Here is a 20,045-nt window from a genome sequence, read left to right as displayed (position 1 = left end):
ATTGCTACAACATTAAAACTGAGATATTATTTATCCAACATCTAAAAGGGAGAATTAACATTTCACTGTAAATAATGTATGTATGTATAAATCTGTAGAGTTGGAAATTTGTGAATTGTTTGGTACCTAAGTGTGGAAGGATGATAACATTATAAATTGTTATGCATCATATTTACAAACCGATGCAGAAGTCTCTTTCAGTGAAGGCAAAGCAAAGCAAAGCAAGTTTTTTGTGGCTTGACAATAAAGTTACATTCAGTGGAAAATTCTGGTTGGAATAGCAGCAGTTGTGTGAGAAAAGATAAAACACCTGTGCTGTGTACAGTACATATTCACCTTCATGTTTGTGTGCAGTGCAGTGTAATGCCCAGAGCTTTCTGTAAATGATGTGTAGCTATCCATAGCAGTATCTGTATGCCATAAAGTTCATCTAGATAGGAGGTAGTCAACTTTCTTATACCTAGTTAGTGTTAGTAGCAAAATTATCTAACTGCCCACCAATTCCACAGTAATGGTGATTTATAAACAAGGGGAAATAACATTATTTCATGAAATTTATAAAACAGAGTTAACGCAAGAGCATTTATATTACCAAACAAATATCCCAGAACCCGAAACTAGTTGCTGGCTGCCTATCTAACAGCTTCTAGGGGCAAAAAATTGATTTTCTAATTTTTTCCTTCATTATTGAACAAATTTAAATCTTTAAAATGCTTTCATAATCTCTTCATTAAGTGGTATTTTGTTTTAATACAATAAGAGAAATATTACAGTTAAAAACTGTGTGTTTGGCTTGAGGTAGTGTAACTGGCAGTGTGCAAATACCTGGACTTAATTCATCCAATGTTTGTGAATGAGAACATTTAGCAACTGCCAACAAAATTTACACATAATTTAAAATCTTAATCAAACTTTTGCTCACTGACACTTCCACAGAATTATGAAAGGATAAAAGTTTATAGCTTACTACTTTTTCACTGTCATGTGGTAACACTTCAGCATCAGACACAACATTCTAATGTATTACTTCTTCACTACTGATTCTATTCACAACACTGTTTACAGACCTTACCTACATATAACAATTAATGTATTTGCAAAATTATATCATTGTATGATACACATTTCAGGAAATATGACTTCATAAAGTTTGAGATGAGTAAGAAACTTGTTTATGCTTAAAATGGAGTACGAATTACCCAGACCATATTCATCCTGTTTTTCACAATAGAGCACTTAGTGACTTCCAACATACTTTAAGCATAATTTCAAACCTGTCCTAAACTTCTTTATCATTTTTGTACATGCTTAATGTCAGATAATTTAACACATTAACTCATTTGTAAAGTAAGCATATGTTTAAAAAAAATAATTATACATGGGAGTTCGATTCTTTAAAGACTTGGGGTTTTCATGCTGTAATAATAATTATTTAACAAATACTTTGTCCTATATTCAAGAACTCTGGCAGGATAAATCTTCAGAAAACAACTTACTGTTGTTAAATCTCTCTCTTTATTTGTACTTTGATCACATAGAAGCATGAAATCCGATGAATTTGAATTTAGATAATTAAATTATTAAAGAGATACCTGAGGCTGGTGCTGGAAAACAATACTGACTATTGGCTCAGTTTTTTAAAAGGAAGGAACCAACATCTCCTCTTTCAGAAATATTCAGGCAGTTTCCTTCTTTGGTCATAATGTGGCTAATAGCACCAAAGCCAGATTCCACAACAATGAGGCAGGCATTTTTTTTAAATTTTTCCAAAGGTTTTCATATCTACCACAATAGAATTGATGTTTACTTTCTTCATTGTATCTAATTTCTAGGTTGTCTTCTTAAGAAGTTGTATCAGCCTCTTCATCAGTGTTTGTGGTAAAAGGATTTTCATCCAGTCTTGCACCTTCAGTTTTAAAATATGTTCAAATTGTTTTTCTGTGTCCTGTTTTACTGCATTGAGGTGGCTACTAAATATATCAATATCCTTTGGAGTTGTATCATTTTCTATAGATGATAATTTAGGAAATTGATAGAACTCTCTCTTCAATAGATGATACTGAAGTTTGTCAATAAATGCACTATTTTGGCAGCCTGTAAGAGATTTATTAGCTCCAAGAAGCTGCAAATTGACACTGTTAAATGTCTTGAAAATATTTGCCAAATAAAATGCATCATTCTTTATTGTTTTCAAATGTTGGTGCAGATTGGTTTCATTATTCCGCTCACAAATTGTTGACACTGTCATATAATGTCTCAAAATGATTCAAAACTGTCCCGTTTCACAGCCATCGAACTTCTGTGTGCAAAAGTAATCTAATAAAATATTCAGTGCTATCTTGTTAAAGCTGTCTAATCATTCTATCATATTTCGAATTGTATTTAATCCTTTTACAGCTGAGTTGTTATATTTCACAATGAATGGTAACTTGCTGTTAGATGTTTTCCTCCAAGGTCTGTGCACTATGCAATGAGTGAATAAATTATTTGATACTACTACCTTCAAATAAACAAAAAAATACATGATAGCGATGTACCATTGATGGTGCTCCACCAGTAGCACGTCTTTATATTACTCAAAGGAATATTGTTCTTTATATCGTGTGATTCCACAGCATTAGATGTTGACAATCCTTTTGTTTTTGTAATGAGATATATTGTGGATAATATTACTTCTCATAGTGCATTCTTTTCATCAAAATAATGTACATATGCCATCAATAAAGCATTATTATCTGCAGTGGTAGAGTCATACATCTGCATGGAAAATTAAGAATTCTGAAGAATACTTAAGTCTTTTTTCCCCAACATTAGCTGCCATCGCTATTTTTTGTGGGCAACATTTTTAAAATTTAAGTGTTCACTGATCAGCCAAAACATTATGACCATTGCTCACTGTGATGTTAGCATTGAGGGCACATGATACTGGGGGGGGGGGGGGGGGGGAGGGGGGGGGTAGTATGTAAATGGAGTATGCACAGACGGGCGCTCACCATAGCAAACATGTCTGCAAGTGGTGAAATCCATTGAGATATGCAACTTTGTCAGACAGCATGTTGTTATTACTCGGAGCCTGTGAACAAGATCTCAAAAATGGTGAAGCTATGTTGAATGTTCACTTACTGCTCTCATGAGCATGTACAGAAAGAGGTAGATGTACAGTGAAACTACCACTACATGATAAATGGTTGGACATCCAGGACTCTTCACAAAACGTGGTTTGGAGGTGTGTGTGCTCTGTCTGTAAAGTAGGATAGATGATGATCTGTGGCATCTCTGCTGAAAGAACACAATGCTGGTGCACACACAAGTGTTTTGGAGCACATTGTTCATCATACAATGTTGAACATGAGGCTCCACAGAAGAATACCCCTGTGTGTTCACATGTTGACCCGAAATCATCAGTAGTTAAGACTGCAGTGAGCAGGGACCATTGAGATTTGACCACCAATCAATGGAAATGTGTTGCCTCTTCGAGTGAATCCCATTGTTTGCTATGGTAGGTCAATGGTCACCTCCACAAACACGATCATCAATGTAAACACCGGCTTAAAACATGCAGCACACCACGGATGCAGGCTGGTGGAAGCAGTATTATGCTATAGGAGACATTCTCCTGCACTGACATGGCACCTGTGGTAGTAATTAAAGACACACTCACAACTATGGTTTAAATGGCTCTGAGCACTATGGGACTTAACTTCTGAGGTCATCAGTCCCCTAGAACTTAGAACTACTTAAACCTAACTAACCTAAGGACATCACACACATCCATGCCCGAGGAAGGATTCGAACCTGCGACTGTAGCGGTCGTGCGGTTTCAGACTGACGCTCCTAGAACCGCTCGGCCACTCTGGCCGGCACTCACAGCTGTGAATCACCTGCATCCCTTCAGGCTTGAGGTCTTCCCTGATGGAAATGTCATCTTTCAGTAGTATAATTTTCTGTGTCTCGGAGCCAGAACCATGCTAGAGTGGTTTCAGGAACATTAGAGTGAATGCACTTTGATGTCTCTGTGACCGAATATGCCTAATTTAAATCCTGTGAAACCTATCTGGTCACTGTCGGCTGCCATCACTGTGTATGCAAATCAGTGACCCGTTATTTACATGAATTACGTGACCTGTGCATAGACATCTAATGCCACATGCCTCCGAGACAAACCTACTGACAAACTGTTGGATGCAAAATTGGTGACGTGTTTTGTTCCAAAGATGGACAGACAAGCTATTAAGCATGTGATGATGTGGCTCATCAGTGATACTGATGCATCACTGTCAAGATAAGTTCTTTTAGAAAGAGTATTATTACAGTTTCTCTAATATTATAACTTTTACTACTTTTTTAAATTAATTGAGAAATGCAATGAGCCACAATTAATCCATTGTTGTTTTTTAAATGATGCAATAATTGTTGAATGATGTTGAATTTTTTTATGTATTTCCTGAAAATATTCAGTGGGCTTGTCCTTATCATTTGAACACTTTGTAGAAAGATGTTCTCAGAAGCAGCTGGGTTTCATTGCCTCGCTGGATAATGTTTCATTGTACAATAAACTCAATATTTAAAACAGTCTATGAAACCCACCTCAAATGCGCTAATGTATTCCTTTTTTTGAGACATGGGCTCACAATACTTCACAGTATTTTATTTGAAGCTGCAGGCACATGTTCACTCTCAAAAATCTAACTTCATACTGTGCCTTATATATTCATCTGCTCATGCTTCTCATGCATTGTTTGGGTGGGGCAGTGCTGGATTTTCTTTTACAACTGGGTACTTTAGGAGAAATGCATGAGCTATTCTGAGATAATGCTTCCCCCCTCACCCTCCGTCACATTAAAGTGCCATGGGTGATACACAGCATTTCCTGCTATTGTCAATGATGCTCATTTTGTGGAAATTGTCTACATATTACAGCGTATTTACAGGTGCCGTTTTTCCAAATATGTTCCCTGTAACTTTTAAAAAGATGCATTGTTTGCATAAATAGTGTTAGCTTTAAGATTTGATGAGTTAACAACATTCCTTTCAAATGAATGTATGGGTAAATTATACCTTGAACACATAATAACATTATTTAAATTATAGCTCTATGACATTTTAGATCCTGTATTTCATGTGATTTGGCACCTACTATCTTTGCATGCATCTTTTTATGTTTTGTTACATATAATGTGCATGAAGAATATTATAAATAAAAGTAATTTTTTGATAGGTGTAGAAGAAATTCTATCATTGTAGCAATTTAAGACCCCTCCAAAAACATACACATCTGCAGCTCACGGTCTAGTGGCTAGCATTGCTGCCTCTGGATCACGGGGTCTTCAGTTCGGTTCCTGGCCGAATTGAAGATTTTTCTCTGCCTGGGGACTGAGTGTTTGTGTTGTCCTCATCATTTCATCATGATTCATGAAAGTGGCTAGATTGGTCTGTGTAAAGATTGGGACTTTGTACGAGCACTGATGACCACGCAGTTGAGCACCCCACAAACCAATCACCACCACCACCACCACCACCACCATCACCAGCACCCTCCACAAACACAGAAATGATTTAATGTAAATTATAAAAATCTCAACAATTATGGATGCTACGCTATGTGAACACCACATGGCAACAAATCCAAGGTGACAGTTCACATACAAAGAGCCTATGATAAAACATGCTAAATTTAAATGTATGAAATTACACTAAACTGTTAAATATTAGGGTACATACGTTCCTGTTAATTTCAGATGTAACACACATGAATATAATTTTTAACAGCCATGCTCTTTAGCCAAAAATGTTTAAATGTTTTGGAGAAGTGTATGTGCAAAGTTTCTGAAAAAGTTATGGCTGCAGTGGGAACTATCAGGTGTTTATGGCATTATTCTCAACCATTTGATAGAATCATACATTGCTCATATTCTACCAATGGTATTAGCATTAAAAAACCAGATAAGAAATAACCAGTGTGCCTGTAAACGTCATAGTGCGTCCTTGAAAAATGTGTGAGGTGTCAGCTAAAAGAGATATATGTGCTTTGGTTTCCTCCCTCCCATCCTGAACGAACATACATCTGAGGCCTGCCTGGAATGAACGAGGAAATTTCACATATATGTTTCTCGGTTCATTGCTGCTGGGACTTTTACCAAATCAACTTCTGAAAGCCCATCAGTTTTAAATTAATCCAGTCCAAAGATATGTGGGTCACCTATAGTGATTACCATTAGCTGCAGCAAATTGTATGTAGCGGCCATGTACCAAATGATTAAGGTCAGAATTCGATCAATACAGTGGAGAATTTGATGAAACTAACTGCTAGTTACTCACTGCTGAAATAAGTGACCCGTTGCTTCAGTGTCATGTTGATAAATGACTTACTGATTCTCAATAGTGAGACTGAGCCACAGCTACCTTCTGTGGGTACTCCCATTCTGCACTCTGTGTATGTTACATCCAGTTTTTATTTATTTTAGTTAATTTTTATTTAGTAGGAAATCTGTTGGTAACACATTTGTCATAACTTTAACAGAACTTATTTTAAGATAATGAAACAGAATAAGGCACTATGAAATTAGTTATGGAAATGTATTTTAAAGAATGATTGTTTGACAATATGTTATACAGCTGTCTACATGTAGGTGAGTACATCCTGAAGTGAAGCAAACTGAATGGGAATAATGACATAAGTGTTGGAGCTCAATGTCTCAATCTGTGTAATATGACATGGTTGTTTCTTGCAATTAAATAAAAGGTAATTCACATGCACTACCATAATCTGCTGATAATAGTACAGTCTCAGTCTCCAGCTGTGAAAAAAGCTTTTTTGGCAAGTGAAGGACTTCTGAAGTTTATCAAGTCAAAAGTAATCTTTGCAACAGTTTGTACCCATGGTTTTAGGTGCTGCGAGATGGTAATATACCTGTGGCAAAGTCATTTTAGTCCTCTTGATCACTGTTAAATACCATGAATATAAAAAGAGCTGACCATGGGAATAGGGCAACAGTTCACATTGCAGTATAAGTTAAAGACACACACACACACACACACACACACACACACACACACACACACACACACACGCAAACTGTTGTAACATTTGCTGTTGTAGTAGTCACTCACATTAATCTCAAGTTTCAGGAGGGCCTGTTTTATTATAGAATGAAATTCACTGAACTCCAGTGAAAAATCAGGTAACAGTGCTACTGGGTTCCAAAATACCCATTGCCAGATTAGTTGTAACCTGGCAAAACTGACACACATTTTTTGGAAAGACCAGGATGGAATAACAACAATATGAGATGATAGATTGCTACTCAACTCATAAAGGAGGTGTTCAGTTGCAGAAGACAGTGAAACACAACACTAGAAAAGTTCAGCTTCAGACTTAGTCGTCTGTCAGAAGTAGAAAACTTAACTTTCATGAGGGAAAGCCCCAATGTTCCCTATTACTTTTCTGGCACCATTTCTTTTCATATTACAAGGAGGATTGTAATAAGCCCACTGTCAAATATGTTATTGATTCTAAAAAGTGATAAGCTATTTACGGTTAGTGAAGAAAGTTAGGAATCTATCATAGTAGTTGTACTGATAACAAATATATCCTTCAGAATTTGTTTTATGGTAAGTGTAGATACTTTTATATCACAGGTCATGCTTTAATGTCTACAATTTGACCAAGAATACCCACAAAAATAACTGACTGTTTGTTTTTTATCTTTTAATTCAGAATATCAGAGAAAAGCTACCAGAAAATCCTGCTGAAGCTGAATTACTGACAATGGCTGAAATGGTTGCCAATGAAGAAACAGAAGGCCAACCAGAACCAGGTGGTAAAGGCCACAGTGATGATGATGTTACCGAAATTGCAAAAGGTAGACAAAACATTCTCTTTATGTGTGCTGTCCTAGAGTGTACTGTTATTAGAATGCTTGGTTTTTCATGTCAAGCTGTAGACTTAATCTAATAAATCATTTTTACTTGCATGCATGGCATAAGTTCCAGAAACTTTTGTTCATTTATTTCTGCCTGTGGATCCATTTTACAGTAATAACAAAATTTTCTTGCAGTCAGATACATAATTCTGAAAAATATGTTCTTTTTGGTTATATTATGATTAAAAATATGAAATTTTAGGAGATGAGACAGCTGCTGTTTCAACGGAGGAATCTAATCAAGTAGCAGAAAAAGAAAGTGAAGGTTCAGAAAAAAAACAAATCACCCCAAAACGGACTCGTAAATCATCAGTAACAGTACCTGAGCCTGGTGAATTTTTAGCACCCTTGCCAGTGAAGTCAGGGGTTCGAGGAAAACCTGATGCCCATCTGATGCTAAAGGTAACTCACTGCTCTTTGCTTCATTGTTCATTGTTCACTGCTGAAATTAAGAGTATTGGGAACCAAATTACAGAAATAAACAATAACATAGTAACTAATTAGCAGAAGCAGAAAATGTAATAAGTTAACAATGCAAAATTTATTTCCATAAATAAACTATATTTAACTCCATGTAGAAAATATTTGCAATACCACAGTAGAAACAAGCACAAAGGTCTATAAATGGTACCAGAGATTCTTTCCTTCAGAGAAAGTGAGACTAACTAGGGACTGAGTAGGAAAACCACACAGAAATGCGGGTCAAAAGGAACACTGTAGAATAAGGTGCAAGTGGAAAAGGAAAGGTTTAAGTAAAAAAGAAGACCAACTAGAAAAATTATGAACAGAAAGAAAAACACAACAACAATAATTATCAGGAAGAGGACTAGTAGAACAAGATAGAGACAACAACAAGAACAACAAAGAAAAGCAGCAGTGCAACCACACCAGGACAAATAAAAACCACAGTGGATGAAACACCCTTAAGAAAGAAAAATAAAGTCAAATATAAACAATATAATGCCTGTCTAACAAGCTTGGTTTTGATGTTCTTTCAACCAAAAGGTCCTCAGGAAACTAAAAAGCTAGCAGTGGGCATATTCACAAGCCAAAATTCACACAGTGAGTCACAAAATTTTCTTTTAAGTGTTCTGGCTACTTTTGTAAATCCTCTTTAACTGTCTCATTTCTTACAAATGGTTTGCTTTGTTTTTTCAGATGAACACTCTTTTTCCTCTTAAAGCCTCATTTTACATTTATTTGGGTTACAGATAACGTTTGAACCTGAAGTGCCATACTTACCACCAGTTGTTTTTGTGCGCTGCACTTATTACACACCATAGTTTTCTATATGGGACCATTGATGTCATCTGTGAAACTTGCTAGGCAATTCTGTATGTTATACCAAACACACCCTTACATAGGATAAGGCCAACTAGGAATGAAATAGTGTGGAAAAGCATCATCAGGGTAGCTTATGTGTGGTTTTTTTTCCCTTTTTTTTAAAAGTTGCTCCCCCTTGACATCATGTTTAGAGTGTGTATAGCTGTTACTTTGCCATCTATAATCAGATGTATGATCTGAAGTTTTCCTGCAGCAATTTTATTATTAAAGCCAACTATGAACTATTGTGCAAAGATGTAATTAAAAAAGGCTACCATTATTGTCATTCAGTGTGAGACAGCTGTGATAGATCAGATAACCTCTGCAGCTATTACTATAGTGTACCCTTCTTGACGTAGATATAGTATACTTGACATCTGTATAGTATAGGGAAGTGAGAGAGAAAAGAAAAAAAACCTCAACATTCACAAACGAACACGAGGGATTCATTCATAAAGCTAGTTGATGAAGAGGCAAATAAATTGCCATTTAATAATCATTTTCTACGAAGTTTTGAGTATGAAGAACATTAAAAAATTTAAGAAGATTTAAGTATAAAATATTGGAAAAATTAATAATGGACCTTTCAGGGAGGTAAAATGTTGGGGAATAAAACATAGTTAAATTTGTTACATCATGTAGTAGTGTATGATTTGAAAACCTCGTAGAACAAATGCTAAATACTGGTTTAGATATAAAAAAGGAACTGTGAATGCAGAAGCCATTTTCAGACAGCTCAGCACGTTCTTTGACCACCTGAACTCTCAATCAATAATAATTATCCAGGTCGCCAAGGAGAGTGGTAACATTTCCATAAATTCTCTAAATCTCGACACTGGTACCAGTAAAAATGTATGTGTGTGCACGCACGCAAACTTGTGTGCATGTTTACTCAGCTTTCCTTGCTACAGTACAGTATTTAACACCTGTTCAAATGTGTACAGGGTACTTTCTAGTAGAATTAGATAATACAAAAGTTAAGACCTCTAGCATGTACTGGCAGAATTACATCAAATTAAGAAAAACTTAATATTAGTACCAATTCCTGTTTTCCTGCAGCAGTTGCCTCAATGATCCTCAAAGTTGTCAACTATTCCACACTCAGGAAAACAATTCATAGACTGTAATTAAATCACTGATATGACGAAACTATAAATTTTCACACTTGGGACAAGATTTGCTTCAACAGTTAGGATATCCTATACGAAATTTTTGACTACTAGCTTCATGTCACAGCAATTATGATTAACATAAAACATACCATGGGCTATCTTTGATTGGACTGTGGGCAGAAACTGGGAGGTAGACCTGTGGTTTAGGGGTAGCGTCTTTGACAAATAATCAAAATGTCCTGAGTCTGAGGTTTGAACCTCATCACTACTTAAATTTTGAATAAAAATCATCAGCAATGACAGCCAAAGACTTCCAGTATAAGAAGTCACACTCGTTCAGCCAATGGCTTTGTCAAAGAGAGTGGAGGAGTGGACAGAGGTTCACAACACTCCCTAGCCCTTGAGGTGGGAAACTGGCACTGAAAGGTAGAAGAATCAGCAATGATCAATGGCATGAGGATGCAGAAGGTAATGGAAACCACTTTGCATCCATCGGACATGTGGCAAAAGATTTTGTGCAAGATCCGTTCGGATGTCCAGGAGGGAACCATGAGAAAAATATGAAATAATCAACAAAAGGGTAATGTTCTACAAATCTAGGTATGGAATCTCAGAAATATGAATATGATAGGGAAGCAAGACAATTTGAAAAGGGAAATGCTAAGGCTCAGTCTAGATATAATTGGGGTCAGTGAAGTGAAAGGGAAAGAACGCAAGGACTTCTGGGCAGACAAGTATAGGATAATAGATACAGCAGTGAGATTCATTAGGAATAGGAAGAATGGGCAGAGAGTGAGTTACTGTGAATAGTTCAATGATTGGGTTGTTCTTATCAGAATTGACAGCAAACCAGTACTGGCAACAATAGTTCAGGTACACATGCCAACGTCACAAGCAAAAGATGGAGAGAGAGGGGACGTATGAGGACAGTGAATGGATAATTCAGCACATAAATGGATATAAAAATCTAAATAGTCATGTGGGATTGGAATGTGGTTGTAGGGGAGGAGTAGAAGAAAGAGTTACGGGAGAATATGGACTTGGTAGTAGGAATGAGAGAGGAGCAAGAATAATTGAGTTTTGCAATTAATTTCAGATAGTTATAGCGAATACTCTGTTCAAGAACGAATAGAGGAAGGTGTATACTTGTAATCTTACTAGAATTTTCCCATATTTTTTGCCTTTACCATCATGGTCGGGCATAGATTCCAAAATCAGATATTTGATTGTAAGGCATACCCAAGAGCAGATACAGACTCGGATCACAATTTAGTAATGATGAAGAGTAGGATGGTGTGTAAGAGACTAGTCAGGAAGAATCAGTGTGCAAAGAAGTGTGAGACACAGAAGTTCTAAGGAATAAAGAGATACACTTGAAGTTCTCTGAGGCTACAGGTACTGCAATAATTAATAGGTCACTCAGTAGTTCAGCTGAAGATGAATGGGTAGTTCTAAAAGGGGCAGTTGCAGAAGTTGGAGAGAGAACCATAGGCAAGGGAAAATCAAGAATACAGAAATGCAAGTAACTTAGGAATGAAATCAATGGGAAGTGCAGGGAAGCTAAGGCAAAATGGCTACATGAAAAATGTGAAGAACTTGAAAAAGGAAATGATTGTCATGAGGACTGATTCAGCTTGCAGATGTCAGGAGGACTGATTCAGCTTGCAGAGAAGTGAAGACAACCTTTGGTTCACAGGAGCACAGTCCATCAGTTCACCTGATGATGGCGACATGTTTGATCGCCGAAATATTGTGCCCGTTGGACACTATAGACCGGCAGTACACCCGTGGATATTTTGATAACCTTTGGTGAAATTAAAAGCAATGGCTGTAACATTAAGAGTGCAATGGAAATTCCACTGTTAAATGCAGAGGAGAGAGATCAGGTAGATGGACAGTGTGTACTGGAGGCCTCTGGGAGGAAGAGGACTTGACTGATGGTGTGATGGGAAAGGAAATGGGAGCTGACCGGGAAGAGAGATGGGATCCAGAATTTATAAGTGCTTTGGACAATTTAAGATCAAATAAGGCAGAAGGTATAGATAACATTCCATTACAATTTCTAAATCATTGGGGGAAGTAGCAACCAAATGACTATTCACATTGCTGTTTAGAATCTATGAGACTGGTGACATACAGTCAGACTTTTGGGAAAACATCATCCACACAGTTTTGAAGATAGCAAAATCCGAGAGTTGAGAGATTGTCAATCAGCTTAACAGTTCATGCATCCAAGTTGCTGACAGGAATAATATACAGAAGAATGTAAAACAACATAGAGGATATGATCAGTTTGGCTTTAGGAAAGGTAAAAGACACCAGAGAGGCAGTTCTGCCATTGCAATTAATGGAAGAAACACAAGAAAGATAAAGACATTTCATAAAATTTGTCAATGTGGAAAAAAATTTCAACAGTTTCAAATGGTGCAACCTGTTCAGGATTCAGAGAAAAATAAGGATAAGTGAAAAGAAAAGATGGTTAATATACAATATGTACAAGAACCATGAGAGAACAATAAGACTGGAAGACCAAGAAAGAAGTACTTGGATTAAAAAGAGTATAAGACAGGGAATTAGTTTTTCATTTCACCGCTACTGTTCAGTTTATACGTCAAAGAAGCAATGATAGAAATAAAAAGAAAGGTTCAAGAATGGGATTGAAATTCAAGGTGAAAGGATATCACTGACAAGATTCACTGATAACATTGATATCCTCGGTGAAAATGAAGAAAACTTATGATCTGTGAATGGAATGAATGGTCTAATGCATGTCTATGTCTATAGACTGAGAGTACCCTGAAGAAGGATGAACATAATAAGAAGCAGCAAAAAATGAGAACAGTGAGAAACATAACATCAGAATTGAGAACCATGAAGCAAACAATGTTCAGGAATTCTGCTGCCTTGGCAGTAAAATAACCCATGGTGGACACAGCAAGCAGGACACAAAAAGCAGACTAGCACTGGCAAGCAGTGCTTTCCTAGCCAGAAGCCTACTAGTATCAAAAGTAGATCTTAATTTGTGGAGGAAATTTTTGAGAATGTATGTTTTCAAGCGCAGCATTGTATGGTAATAGAACATGGACTGTGTGAAAACCTGAACAGAAGAGAAGCAAAGCATTTGAGATACGGTGCTACAGTTGATCGTTGAAAATTAGGGGGGCTTATAAGGTGAGGGATGAAGCAGTTCTCCACAGAATTGCTAACGAAACAATATATGGAAAACACTGACAAGAAGAAGCTACAGGATGATAGGATATCTGTTAAGACCTTAGGGAAAACTTCCATGGTACTAGAGGGAGTTGTAGAGGATAAAAATTGTAGAGGAAAACAGAGATTCAAGTATATCCAACAAATAATTGAGGATGTGGGTTGCAATTGCAACTCTTGAGATGGAAATGATGGCACAGGAGAGGAATCTGTGGCAGTCCGCATCAAACCAATCATAAGACTAATAAGAAGAGAGAGAGAGAGAGAGAGAGAAAGGGCCTGTTAGTTATGATCCATGGAACAAGCAACTTAACTAAACTATGGTTAACTTCTGTGTTATGTGTATAATGTCGATTTCCAGTAATGATAAAAGGGAAATACAGATACAGTAAACTTAAAGGCTAATATACTTATTGTTCTCGTGTTGCAGAGTCTTAGTGCTTATTCTAAGAGTAATTTTTCCCACATTTTATTGATAGCCAGAATGGCAAAGGGAAAAGCGGAAAATGGCATGAATTACCTTCCACTGCACACAGCAGTTCGTGGGGTATTTATGTTGATGGTAATCTGTATCTACTTGGAAGACTAACTGAAGTAGTCTGCTCTCTTAAAATCGTATAGGTTTAACTTGGTAGCCTACAATGAATACAACTGTTTGTAGTACAAAACTTACTTCTGAAATTGAGCTGAAAGTATCATTGCAGCCCAAGTTGTAGATCTTCCACTATCACCTTAGGAAGATGGATGCAGAAGTAAACATTAGAAACCAAGAAAAATGGCAGGGCCATCAGATCGTGCACTGTTCATCTGTAGAGTGTAATGACATTACTAGTTCAGAATAAAGAAGTAATGAAAATTTGCTTGCCAAATGAAATGTAGAAGTTCACATTTTTATACATGCAATTAGAACTGTAATTACTGGTACCTTAGAAACACAGTAATGAACATAACTTGTTTCAGAATAATGTAGGAAAGTATAGGAGTAGTGGATCACAAGAGAATACTTTCAGTTCAGAATCTAAAATTTGAGTTTGGTTCTTCTGTGTACACCATCTAATAAAAATATTATAAAGCCCCTACATAATATGGTTTTATCTGCTAGGTGTCAAGAGATGTGGACTCACCAGTATAAAAGGAGGTGTAGAGTATTGTGTTGGCAGTAGAGAAGCAGTTAGAGCAGACTGTGTTGCTCAGGAGAGCTCAGTGAATTTGAATTCTGAGCAGTTACTGGATGTCACCTCAGTAACATACCCATCAGGGATATTTCAACCCTTCTAAAGCTGCCCAAGCTGATTGTTGGTCATGTGGTTGAGAAATGGAAATGTGAAGGAAGAAGCACAGCTAAACAAAGACATGTATGCGTGGGCATGTGTGTGTGTGTGTGTGTGTGTGTGTGTGTGTGTGTGTGTGTGTGTGTGTGTGTTTTTGGGAGGAGGGGAAGGGGGGGGGGGGCAGGGGGTTGTAAAGAATCACTTGATCACTTGAAATCAGCAGGAGGACTGGCCTGCCTAGAGTCCTGACCTGAACCCAGTGACACACCTTCAGGATGAGTTTGAATGTTGACTTTGCTCCAGACTCCAGCATCCAAACATCATTGACTCCTTCAGTTTCAGATCTGGAAGAACAACGGGCTGCTGTTCTTCCACAGATATTCACACGCATAATTGAAAGGGCCCCCAGCAGAGTTTAGGCCATAATCAAGTTGAAGAGTGGACACATCCAATATTAATATCCATGAATGTGTATCCAAATGCTTTTGAACAGATACTGTTACTTCTTCTATATATTCCTTTCTTATGGGAACCAAATAAGGTGATGCAGTGACTCAGATTCAGGAGTACTAGGCTTAAATCCCCATCTGCCATTTATGTTAAGGGGGAACATGGTTTTAAAAACATAGAAACCGTAAAATTCTGTGTAGAACAGCACATTGAAGTATGCGCTTGTGAGCTTGATTTGGACAGTAGTAAATTCATAATTGTGACTGTGTATAGGTCCCCACTTGGAAATTTTCAAATGTTTCTTAAAAACCTAGATCTTTTGCTGCGTTATCTGTCAGAAAAAGGAAAACACATTATCATTTGTGGAGATTTTAACGTAGATTTTCTTAAACACTCAAGCAAGAAGAAGGACCTTGAACTATTACTTTGCTCTTACAATCTGACATCAGTCATTGATTTTCCTACTCGTATTGTACAAGACAGTAGCACCCTGATAGATAACATTTTCATAGACCAAGATAAATTAAAAGAAGTAAGCACCTACCCTATTAAGAACGGGCTTTCTGATCACGATGCACAGCTACTTTCAATTCATGACTTTGCTCCATACAGTAATGTGAAAAAAACAAACAAAATAATACGCCCAATTAACCATATAACAATTCAACAATTTAAGGAAAGCTTGAAACGGGTAGACTGGGAGGATGTTTATCGGGAACCTGATGCAAATGTTAACTTTACCTTATTCCATGATAAACTTGTGGGTATATTTGAAAGCAGCTTTCCTAAGAAATTAGTGAATCATAATTCAAATAAACTTGATAAAAAACCATGGCTGACTAAAGGGATTAAAATTTCTTGTAGCCAGAAATGGGAACTATACCAAGACACTAGAATAAGTCGAGATGAAGAAAAGCTCAACCATTATAAGAAATATTGTAATATACTAAGGAAAGTTATAAAAAAAATCCAGAAGTATGTGTATCAAGTCTGAGATTAGCACCTCTGATGACAAAGTTAAAACAATATGGAATATCGTTAAAAGGGAAACAGGGCAACCAAGGTCACAGGACAACAGTATTACTGTTAAGCACAATGAAAAGCTTATAAATGAAAAATCACAGGTTGAAAATATTTTTAATAATCATTTTATAAATGTAGTGGAAAATATAGGCACTAGCTGCTCACCAGATAGGGCAGAACTCTATATGAAAGAGGCATTCCCAGTGCAAACAAATGAAATTGAAATCCTACCCACCTCACCGTCTGAAATTAAGAAAATAATAAATTCACTTAAGAAGAAAAACTCACACGGAACTGATGGTATCTCCAATAGAATACTAAAATCTTGTCCACACCTGATAAGTCGAGTTCTTAGCCACATATGTAATAGCTCATTGAATCAGGGAATATTTCCTGACAGATTGAAATATGCCATAGTTAAACCCTTGTATAAAAAAGGTGACAAGACAGACGTCAAGAATTATTGTCCTATTTCACTTCTGACATCCTTCTCAAAAGTGTTTGAAAAAGTAATGTACTCAAGAGTAACTTTACACATCAGTGGGAATAACGTTTTAACAAAATGTCAGTTCGGTTTTCAGAAAGGTGTTTCAACAGATAGTGCTATACATGCTTTCACTGATCAAATTTTAAATGCTCTGGATAGTAGAACATCACCAATTGGGATTTTCTGTGATCTCTCTAAGGCTTTTGATTGTGTGGATCATGAAATCCTCTTAGATAAGCTGAAGTACTATGGAATGAATGGTTCAGTACACAGATGGTTCACTTCATATTTAACTGGTAGAATGCAGAAGGTTGAAACAGTAAACCCACATAGTACACAAAGGGCATCAGATTATTCAGACTGGGGATGTATCAAGAATGGGGTACCACAGGGTTCTGTCTTGGACCTTTATTGTTTTTAATACATGTTAATGACTTGCCTAATTATATTCATGAATATGCAAACTTGGTTCTCTTTGCAGATGACACAAGTATTGTAATCAAGCCTAAAAAGCAAGAATCAGCTGAGGAAAATGCAAATAATGTTTTTCAAAGAGTTATTAGGTGGTTTTCCGCAAATGGACTTTCATTGAACTTTGAAAAAACACTGTACATACAGTTCAGTACAGGGAAAGGCATAACACCGGAAATAAATATAGAGTGTGGGGGAAAATCTTTAGCTAAAGCAGATTGTTCAAAATTTCTGGGTGTCTGTATTGATCAGAATTTAAACTGGAAGACACACATTGACAATCTACTGAAACGATTGAGCTCAGCTACCTATGCTATTAGTGTCATTGCAAATTTTGGAGACAAGCATATCAGTAAGTTAGCTTACCATGCATATTTTCATTCGTTGCTTTCTTACGGAATCATCTTTTGGGGCAATTCATCACTAAGAAAGAACGTATTTATTGCACAAAAACGTGTTATCAGAATAATGTCTGGGGCTCATCCAAGATCATCTTGTAGACAATTATTTAAAGAATTAGGGATATTGCCAGTAGCTTCACAATATATATACAGCCTAATGAAATTTGTTGTTAATAACCCAGATCACTTCAGAATTAATAGCACAGTCCACAGCTACAATACTAGGAGACAGGGTGACCTTCACTACCGTTCATTGAATTTGACATTGGCACAAAAGGGGGTGAATTATACTGCCACACAATATCAAAAGTCTGACAGGCAACCAATCGGCATTCAAAAGTAAGTTAAGGGAATTCCTGAATGACAACTCCTTCTACTCCATAGATGAATTTTTAGACATAGGCTGAAGAAATACAGTAAGTATTAACAATTGTACCGTATATAAGACTAACAAAGATTATTTGGGATAAATGAATCTTTTGTACTTTGACACGTTCCACATCATTACGAAAGAATCGTGTTCATGATCCATGGAACAAGTAATATAACTAACTAACTAACTAACTAACTAACTAACTAATCTGGCAATCCTGGGTTCATTAAATCACTTGAGACTAATGCTGAGATAAGTCTTTAAACAGGCCATAGCCATTCTTTAACACCCCCTCCCCCCCCCCCCCCTCCAATTTGTCCTAGTCTTTCATGTCTAATGATCTTGATATTATTTAACAATTATTTTAAAAAATGTTAATGGAGCTAAGTGTGCAGTTTGTGGGTTCATCTCCCATAGTAAAAGTTAAGTGTCAAATGTTCAGATTACGTCCTGCTTCTATTAGAACAGAAATTCTCATTTCTGTGCCACTGCAAGGAGAGATGTAAGTGCTGCAGCCATTACTTTGTTGTGTATGTGTTGGGTATGATGTGTGTTCAGTGGCTTAAGGGATGCTTATAATGTACACTAGAAAGAGTTCCACAACATTATTTTTAATATCATCTGCTCGAGTGCCCTCCACATACGATTTAGTTTGCCCTATATCATTAATGAAACAGTTTTACTCACAGGATCCTAGGTGACACCTCATATTTTTATCATACATTGTCACACTGCTTTTAGTGATTAATAAGTAAATCACAGTGCAGAATTCCATTTAATAGGCATTAGTGTAAGATAAATTAAAAAAATCTGCTAAGAAAGAATTTTGCATCACCTGCCTATCTGTAACTGTGTGTTGTCTTGGACTTGAGGGAATGGGGAAAGAAATAATGAAACTTGGGGAACTGAAGAAATAACTTTCCTGTGAAATAAAAACTAAATAATAACTACAATAAGACACCCTATTTGAAACTGTATATCTCTGAAAACAAAATCTGCCACTGGGTAGCATCCAATACTGTGTTACTCCACCTTTTGCATCGTAACATGCCTTGGTCTTCTTTGGAATCCTGTCCACAAAGTATTCCTTTATTGTTCACAAAGTATTATATATATTTTCATTCTGCAAGAAGGTGATCACGATGCAGGCACAGTGTGCCTGTTGGTAACGGTCATCAGCTACAATTGTTGACTATAGGTGACCACTACAAGGAATATCTTCTGTCGTCTATGACACATGAAAACACATGATTCTGGATGAAAATTTGTAGGTCATTGTTGTTTATGCCACTTAGACAGACAACTTCATTTAATAATAACACCCTCATGGTCTTAAACTTGATATGACCTCTTGAGGCATGTGGACAGACTGAAAAAAGAATGTAAGCCCCATGTTCATGGTGGAGGAAACAGTACACACTATTGAATTACACTGAGAATGCAGAATTACATAGGTGGATAGATGAGTGGATATAGAAATTTCCTGTTACCAGAACAGTACTGAGAAAGAGATTTTCTGTCAAAAAAGCACACAACTCATGAGGGTCGTACAAAAACAGTTTGTAAATGAAAAAATCAAATTGGATATTTCATTGCTACTATTTGTTACAGACAAACTTGTATTAAATCATAAGTTCAGCAACTCATTCAGTTGCCGCATGCTGCACAACTGTTCACAAGCATTTTTAAACAGTCTTAATCAGGAGGAAAAAAAATATCTTTATGTGGTAACTTGGTATAAATTATGCTAACCTAATTTCTCAGGATTAATCATTCAGAGAAAGTGTTATTTTACTGTTAAAATGAATACAGTGTAAAGACTATGAAACAAACACACACACACACACACACACACACACACACACACACACACACACACACACACTCACACACACACACACCTGGCCATTCAGATGTAGGTTTTCCACGATTCCATGAATTACTTAAGGTTAAGGCCATGACGATCCCTTTTTAAGGGACATGACCCATATCTTTCCCCATT

General features: G+C 36.7%; 1 protein-coding gene across 3 annotated transcripts in view; it reads left to right on the top strand.

Annotated features, from left to right (window-relative positions):
• Positions 1–20,045, top strand: part of LOC126297376 (uncharacterized) — a 352,843-nt gene that overhangs the window by 275,926 nt on the left and 56,872 nt on the right. For all 3 annotated transcript variants that reach the window (XM_049988102.1, XM_049988101.1, XM_049988103.1), the window contains exons 16-17: positions 7,718–7,862; positions 8,125–8,324. In XM_049988102.1, the coding sequence (XP_049844059.1) occupies positions 7,718–7,862; positions 8,125–8,324 (345 nt within the window). The remainder of the gene's footprint in view (positions 1–7,717; positions 7,863–8,124; positions 8,325–20,045) is intronic.

Source organism: Schistocerca gregaria, chromosome X (assembly GCF_023897955.1).
Source record: "Schistocerca gregaria isolate iqSchGreg1 chromosome X, iqSchGreg1.2, whole genome shotgun sequence".
Taxonomy (NCBI): domain Eukaryota; kingdom Metazoa; phylum Arthropoda; class Insecta; order Orthoptera; family Acrididae; genus Schistocerca; species Schistocerca gregaria.
The sequence above is the reverse complement of the archived record's forward strand: the minus strand, read 5'-3'. Positions and strand labels throughout refer to the sequence as shown.